The 8,530-nt window shown below is 51.2% G+C and overlaps 1 protein-coding gene across 1 annotated transcript; it reads right to left on the bottom strand.

Annotated features, from left to right (window-relative positions):
• Nucleotides 1-545: 545 nt before the first annotated feature.
• IL19 (interleukin 19) lies at nt 546-6,704 on the bottom strand. The gene is made up of 5 exons (XM_032591856.1): nt 6,556-6,704; nt 6,334-6,399; nt 3,234-3,386; nt 2,214-2,288; nt 546-747 (listed from the first exon to the last, which is right to left on the bottom strand). The coding sequence occupies exons 1-5, from the start codon at nt 6,697-6,699 to the stop codon at nt 652-654; spliced, it is 534 nt and encodes a 177-aa protein (XP_032447747.1). The 5' UTR covers nt 6,700-6,704; the 3' UTR covers nt 546-651.
• Between the last annotated feature and the right edge of the window lie 1,826 nt (nt 6,705-8,530).

The following is an 8,530-nucleotide window of genomic DNA, read 5'->3' on the forward strand; positions in this document are numbered from 1 at the left end:
AGAGGGAGACAGCGAATCTCAAGCAACACAGAGCCAGATGCGGGGCTCGAACTCGCGAACTGAGAGATCGTGACCTGAGCCATCACTGAACCCACCGAGCCACCCAGGCGCCCCATAAGGCTTCTTTCACTTCTAATCTTCACCACTACGATTCCTTGACTGGCCCTCGGCGAATGAGAAGACACTTCCACTAACTGAGAGAGGACGGAGTTTATTCAGGAAAAACCGGTCGGTACAATATGCACTACAAGGTATCGTTCTGTTCCCATCACAGTCATGGGAAAAACAACTGCACAATAAGTTAGGGGGAAGCCGACCCGTCCCCTCCATGGTGGCCCTCGGGACGTTTCGGCAGACCTATTCATCATAAATATGACAGCAGACTATTATTTGGTTACTTTCAGGTGGGATCAGCAGTCCGGGCCCATCCGGTGGGCCTTGCAAGTGCAAGCAGATCATTGAAACCTAGATTTTTCCCTGCAATACCCCAGCCCCAGGGGAGAGAATCCGAAAGCTCAAGGGAGGTCTTTTCAAAATCACCCTCATCTGCATAAAAACGGGGTCTTCCCCCTTCTCCCTCCCCTCAGAAAGCCTGGCGGGGGGGGGGGGGGGGGCGCTCCTCCCTGGGCCTTCAGGTTCCCAGGTGGGTCCTCAGGCAGCAGAATTTTCTTGATGATTCTTGTCAAGCCAGGCCAGAAAGACGTCCAGTTCTCCCAGAGACTTAATGGCCGCGGATCGGACCTCCAGCTGCAACCAGGCAAATCATCGTCAGAACTTGCCTTTCTAGGCTTTGTAGCCGGCAACGCTTTCCCCATGTTCCAGGCCCCGTGAGGCTTTCCTTTCACTCACCAATTATATTGGCAGAGCGTTCACACCCCAAATTATTTTTCTAGCAGCCAACCCAAATTGTTTCCCCCAAACAAGCGGTTACATCATGTCAGCAACTTATAAATAAAATGAAAAACTCTTCATTCTTTGCCTTCTGTTTTTCTTTTTCCTGTGTTGTTTTTTTTTTTCATAGAAACACACACACACACACACACACACACACAGGCCTTACTGGCCAGTTCTTTTGTTTGTTTTCCTTTTCCCATCAGCTTGCTTTACTTCTCCCTGAGGAAGTCTCAACCCCAGCGGTGTTCTCCCGTGGGTAGGGTAACACGTTGTCCCCATCTGACCTATGAAGGCACCAAAGCCCCTAAGGACAAGTGTCCTCCCCAACGTCACACAGACAGCAGAACGGGAACTAGAACTCGGGTCTCCTGACCTATTCCGCCCCTTTCCAGCAGACGGCAAGGAGATGGTAAGATGCAAAAGTATACCCTGTGGAGCCAGGGAGCACGGGATCGAGTCCTACCCACCACTTGGCTGCAGTGGTTACATTCGTCAAATTACTTCACCTGTTTGTGCCTCAGCTCCCTCATTTGTCAAATGTAGATAATGGCTCACAGCACGGTTATGAGCAGCCCATGGGTTAGTACCTGTACTGTATCGGAACAACAGCTGGCTCGTGGTAAGGACAATACAAAGTCTTAGCCATTGTTACAATATTATTCTATGGAGCCTCTCCACGAGGAGGCTGTGAACGGCCTCTCGCCTTCTCGCTCTGACTCAAAGCATTGGCATCATTTGGCAGGGTGGTCGAAATGCAGAATTTCAGGCCTCGTTCCAGACTTCCTAAGCCAGAACCTGTATTTGATTTTGACAAAGTCTCCGGAGGATGCCTGTAAGGAGCACAGTCTGTCCCCTCTATCTCTGTATGAAATGTGCATTCTACGTCTGCGCGTATGGGAGAAGCACTGCTCTTTGTCACCCCCAGAGTGCTGGTGGCAGTCACCTCCCACAGTGCCACCTGGCAGGTAACATGTTCCGTGCACCGCAGCTTACGGTTCGCTGGGGATCTTTGTTCCCTCTGTGGATCACACCCATCGGAGGTAGTGTGTGCTTTCCCTCAAAACTGAACGCAGGTTAGTTCTGATATGTGAGGTCAGAAGAAGATTGTGGAGGCGTGATGGAGAAGGGGGGCCCAGCAAATCAGCAAAGGGGGTAAGACCAACACACTGTGCTGACACACAGGATGGGGAAGACCGGCAATAAACTCTTGTTGAGTCCATGAGCGACGGGGGGGAGTGGGGGCCGAAGGGTTGGCCCCCTCCCTGTCAGGGTGTCACGTTCCACCTCCGCCTTCCGCGTCCTCCCCCTCCCATCCTTACCTGATCGTAGTTGTCGTGGATGATTCTGGTGGCGTTGGTGGCTTCCTCCCCGCAGTGACACTGCCTCTGCTTCTGCTGTGATCGAGAGAAGGAAGGACCCATCAGAGGACCTTGCCACCCAGCCCGCTCTTTCCACCTGCTGGGTGACGTTCCTCCTTCTCCCCAAGATGGGTCCGGTAGGTAAACTCAGCTTGGAGCAGCAAGGGGGAGTAGAGTCTGTTTATAGAGTCACCCTGTGTTTGCCAGGGCTTTTGCTCTTTTTCTGGGTTTACAGCTCACCCGACGGGAAGGGCCAGGGAAGTAGGCGCCAAATCTGTCTGGTCACCACTCTGTGAATGCAACACCCCACAGGGGAGGCCCTAAATATTTATCGGATTAGCTAAGGAAGTAATTGATGAAACGAATCTTAATGCAAGTACGGCAGGGGTCATGACTTCTTCTCACGATTTTAGAATCCGAGGCACAGAAAGGAGAGGTGATTTGCCACAAAGTCACCGCAGGTGATCGTTGGCAGGGACAGCCCTGGAACCCAGGATTTCTCCTGGTCTAAGTTTTCGTTGGTTCGTTTGGGTTTAGTTTTATTTCTGGTGTTTGTTTTTAACAGATCACAATGAATTTATAGGTAACCCTTGGGGATGGACTATAGGAGGGAACGACGTAGAGGTTAATTGGTATGAAAACCCCAAAGGGTCCCAAACAAAGAAACTACAGAGATAGGGAGATGCTTATGATAAGCCTGGACTCGAGGGCCTGCCTCTCTCACAAGCCAGCCCTGAGACTACTTGAGGAGTACTTTGATATAAGCGGTCACCCCAGGAAGATTATCTGTGAGGAAACCGGGTCTGATGGGGTATCAGCGGGGAGGAAGTCCTGAGGAAGAGATTCTGGACAGTTCTCCCCGTGGATGACAGGGCAGGGGATTTCCTTTGGCCCAAGAGCCATTTCAGAGAGCCGACTGGGCCCAGCATGTCCTGGGGCAGACGGGGGACAGATGTTCCGGGTCCTGATGTGGCAACTCACACATGGCTGCAAAGCCTTCTGCATGTAGAGGAAAAAGTTGGCAATGCTGCTGAGTTTTCTCAAGATTTGGGGGTTCAGCTCCTGATGGTCCTTGAATACCTTGTCCACGTAGAATGCCAGGAGGTTCTTGGTCACACAGCATACATCTAAGGGCTACAGACACAAATTAGAGAAAGCTCCAGAAGCCCTCTTCTCTTACTGTCTTAGGGCCACAGCAACCTTTTTGAGTAGGGGCGTCAAGGAATGAAACAGCTAAAAGTCAAGTTTCTCAAATTCCTATCGGTCTCAGAGCGTCCCACTGCTCTTACCACATCAAAGCTACTTGTGACGAGGGCGCTGAGGAGAGATTGCGGTTCACCTCCTCTTTCTGATGGCCAGGAAGTACGGTAACAAGTGATGGAACCCAGCCACAGAATTAGGCACCTGCCTTTTTAGAGGATCCATGCCTGAGCAGCTTTCTGGAAAAGTACTTCCTTATGTTCTGCTTCAGTTTGCTCCTCTGTTCCATCTCCCATCCATCAACATGTATATAAATACACACACACACACACACACACACACACACATACATAACTGTCAATAGCTATTGCACACTGGGTGTGCACTGGGCACGCATTCCTACCATTGTAATGACATTGCATTTATCCTGTTCTGCTTCCCCCACCACCCCAATCCGTCCTTTAAAAAATTTTTTTTTAATGTTTATTCATTTTTGAGAGAGGGAGAGACAGAGCATGAGCCGGGGAGGGGCAGAGAATGAAGGAGACACAGAATCCGAAGCAGGCTCCGGGCTCGGAGCTGTCAGCACAGAGCCGGACACGGGGCTTGAACTCACAAACCATGAGATCATGACCTACAAACCATGAGATCATGACCTGAGCCGAAGTCGGATGCTCAACCTACTGAGCCACCCTACCCCACCACAGGTCTGTTCTTTTTAAACTGCAGGGATCATTTGAATGGAGCTTAGATTTGCAAGGATGGAAACTGACAGCTGCAGAAATGCACATCTGGGCAGGTCCGCAGCTGGCAGAGTGCATATCTCTCTAAGGGGGGGAGGGGGTGACGGTGTTGAATTCCTAGGACACAGCTCACAGCAGCTGGCCAGGCTGAGTTTTCTTCTAGCAATTTATACCCTGCCCTGCGAGTCAGTGAGCTGCTCTGCAGGAGATTTGTAGCTCAGTCTGAGAAGGGAGGAGTGTGCAGCGGGAACAGTGCATCTATCTTCATTAGCATGAAAGCGACAAAGCTTCCTTGGCCCCGCAAGCAGCTTTTCCTAGACGACAAGCTCTACTTGCAACGCAAAACCCTTCTCCTCCTTCTCTCCTGCTGGTTCCCTCAACCAAAGGGGCAAAACGTTGCACACCTTTGTTTGACCAGGGAGAGAAGGAGAAAACATGATAAAGACCTGCCTCCCAATCGACCCCTTTCTTTTTGCCAACATCAGCTATTTCTAGACCTTGAGAAGAGAAAGAATCTGGAGACAGAGAGAGCTTGGGGGTTCAACCACTGGCTCAACCACCGACTGGTCATTTTTTTGCCCAAGTTATCTATCAATTTGCTCATTTGAAAATGTTCGTTTTGTGGGGCGCCTGGGTGGCACAGTCGGTTGAGCGTCCGACTTCAGCCAGGTCACGATCTCGCGGTCCGGGAGTTCGAGCCCCGCGTCAGGCTCTGGGCTGATGGTTCAGAGCCTGGAGCCTGTTTCCAATTCTGTGTCTCCCTCTCTCTCTGCCCCTCACCCGTTCATGCTCTGTCTCTCTCTGTCCCAAAAATAAATAAACGTTGAAAAAAAAAATTAAAAAAAAAAAAAAGAAAATGTTGGTTTTGGAATAGGTGGCCTTTTGGGTCCCTTCCAGCTGGGATATCCTGTGAATCTCTTATACGGTTGACTGGAATAGTATTTAGTAAGTGGCTACATCTGTTTACTACAAATAAGTCAGGCCTAATACTTCCTAGAAGAACCATTTCACTCAGAGAAGCCAAAAAAAAAAAAAAAAAAAAAAAAGAGTAACTCATTGCAGCTATCTCTCCTTCTCCGGGAGATAAATATCTGAAAAAAACTGGATCGTTCTAGAATGCTTACCAGGCCTGGAGGAGCTCTTTTTTTTTTTTAATGTTTATTTCTTTATTCTGATAGAGACAGCATGAGCAGGGGAGGGACAGAGAGAGAGGGAGAGAGAAAGAATCCCAAGCAGGTTCTGCACAATCAGCTCAGGACATGGGGCTCGATCCCACGAGACCGTGACCTGAGCCAAAATCAAGAGCTGGACACTTAACCAACTGAGCCACCCAGGCGTCCCTGGAGGAGTTCATTTTTAAAGGCACTTCCCAGTGGCTCCTTCTGTAAAGCGAATTCTCACCTCATAAGTCAACTGTTTTGTTAACACACCCTCAAGACCTCTCATCTGGACCGTTGGGCTGATCTCCTTACTGCCTTCCCTGCCTCACATTCTCCATTGTAAAGAACATCACCAGACTGTCTTTCTAAAAGGTCTTGGGGTCATACAGTCTTCAGCTCAAAAACCCACAGTGACTCCCTATTGCCTGCATTATTACAAGGTCGATGCTCAGCCTGACTTTTAAGGTTCTTGGTAAAATGACTCTAGTGTATCTCATCCTCTTCCATTCACCTCATTCACCTGCGTGTCCCTCACGCCACAAACCTGGCTGCCTCACTGTCCCTTGACACACATTCACTGATCTCACACATATTCTCCCTGATCTCCAGACTCCTTTCTCCCTTATCCACTGACCCGCAGCCAACTCATCTTTTAAGTCACTGCTCATTTTCTCACCTCCCCCACGAAACCTTCCAGAATCACCTGAGCCACAGGCAGCCTGTCCCATCTGAGCGTGTGGTACCCCCAATCTCTCTCTAGGTAAGTAATCCTTCTTTGATCCCTCCTAAGAGGCTTCCACGTCCCTGAGACGCAAGGGTGCCCTAACGCATCAGCTGGCAAGTGAGCAACCGGGAATATTTAGAGTATTAAATACTGGAGATTAGACAAGAGAAAACAGGGTGGGGATTTCTTTCTCAGCCTGGAGCTACAGCTCCATAAAAATAACAATACAGGGAAAAGCAGATTGGGGCCAATACCTTAATTCTGTGCAGGGTCTCTGATGTGGACAGGATGGTGACATTTTGGAAGGTGTCCTTAGCTTGCTATGGAGAGAAACAGAAGAACAGACACGAGCCATGAATATTCCATGCCCCCCCCCCGAGGCACAAAAAATAACGAAAAAGAACTCATTCTTCAAATGAAGATGTAAACTGAGACACACCCCCTTGCCCACACCTTCACCCTGAGCCCATACTCACGATGGCTTTTTTGATTTCTTGGAAACTCTCTACTACGTGGCGCATGTCCATGGAAACCAGACATCTTCTCAGACCTCGGGCATGCACTGAGCACAGGAAGAGCACAGCAGCCACGAGCAAGAGGGAAACACGCTGTGCCTTCATATCCTGCAGGAAAGGATGGAAGTCAACTGCCGAGCTGAGAGTGGAAAGCAGTAGAGGCCCTTGACTGAGCTGTCCTTTGGACCTTGCAAGGCAACCCAGACGGCAACCGAGAAAACAAGACTCACTACCTCAGCCTTGTGGTGTTCATGGTCATGTGTCTCCTCCTCTGGTTTTCTTGAATCAGTTGAATGAGCCCCCACCTTCACCCCAGAAAGCACCCGACAGTGCTCTCTCAAGTCCCAGAGAGTAGATTCGTGTGGATATCACTCCATTATGACTCAACGTGCTCATTTTGTCAACAGTGTTGAAAAGCATTGTTTTTAATAAATTAAATAGGAAAAACAGGGTTGGTAATACGCCCTAGGGATTAGGCAACAGATCTGAGAAACCCTAAAAGCACATTTGGTTTTTTTATGTTTGCTCCCGAAGTAGGCGACACCCTTTTAGTATAAACCCTCGATGTGTGTCCGCTTAAAATCAAACGTTTGAAGCCATCTCTGAAGGTGTCACCTTCTCCTGGAGAACAACCCATTGGCCACCATGAAGCGAGAGAGGAGGCCAAGTTGGGGGCTCCCGCCCTGTCACCCACCGAGCCAGGGGCTGTGAGGGACATGTCTGCAGCTAAGCTAGCCCTCGGCAGGGCCAGGCTCGGACATGCCGTCTTTCCTCATCCCATCACCCTCCCTGCCTTCCTCCTTCTCTCCGCCTCTGCCCTTAAACCCCTTTCACGGTGTCACCCAGACGCGCTGAGAAAAGTGCACACGATGTGATCGCCCAGCTTGTGGACTCTCTTTCCCTGACCTTCCTCGGCACCGGCCCAGGGCTTCGTCTTAAAGGGGAGCCTCAGGACGCGGCGTGTGACTAGACCCGCGCTGCGCTCCGTGGAGCTGCGTGTGGGCCGGCGTGAGCGTCGCGTGTGGCAGGGCGGGAGACAGGACGACAGGACGCCAGCCCGGGGGACTGCAGAGCCCTCGCACCCAACTCCTCGCCCTGGCTCCCACTGCCACAGCTATGAAGCACATGTGCGTGGGTGCGAGCCTCGGCGGCCCCCACGCCCCGCCGCCCCTCCCCAGTCTTCCTTGGGATGCCTGGGCTCCAGAAGGCCAAGAGACAGCAAGTCCTGTTTAGAAAACCATGTGGCCTCCTGTCTTCTCGACTCCACTTTCGGTCATTCCCCATGAGCGCACGGGTGTCGGATGAGGCCTCACCCAGGGGTAGCATCGGCCGAAGGCCTGGATTCCTCTTTTTCCAGCCTCTCTCTGGCAAAACAGGAAAAGAGACCCCCCCCCCCCCGCCCCGCCACTGGCCGGCAAGACTGTAGAGTCCCCCGCAGCTCTAGCTCCTCTCAAGGCAACTAGGATGCTTCTGGAAAGCCAAGTGGCTAGGAGGAGAGCCCAGTTTTTCTCCTGACAAGGCACCTCTCAGAAGCAGGGGAACGTTGTCCGATCACCCCATGCCTGAACCCCGTTGTGCAGAGGAGAAAGATGCCTCCCTTAGCTTGCCTAGGCCATCCGAGACATCTTGGCAGACTCACATCCCAGGAGTATCTGATGTTTCTCGTACGTGCCCCATGTGCTGGGCACTGTGCCAAGCATTTTCCATAATTATCTAATGCTCACAACCACCCTGTGAGGCGGGTTGTCTCCGCCTGCATTCTGTTCAAGAAGAAACTGAGACAGAGGACTGAAGAACGCTGCCCAAGGTGGGCATCCAGCGACCAGTGGTGGAGTCAGGACTGGAGGACAAGCCAGCTGTCCTCACCACCAGACCATCCCACTTACAGCACCATCCTGTTGGGGCCTCGGCCGGACATCCCGGCCGATCTGCTCAC

Source organism: Lynx canadensis, chromosome F1 (genome assembly GCF_007474595.2).
Source record: "Lynx canadensis isolate LIC74 chromosome F1, mLynCan4.pri.v2, whole genome shotgun sequence".
Taxonomy (NCBI): domain Eukaryota; kingdom Metazoa; phylum Chordata; class Mammalia; order Carnivora; family Felidae; genus Lynx; species Lynx canadensis.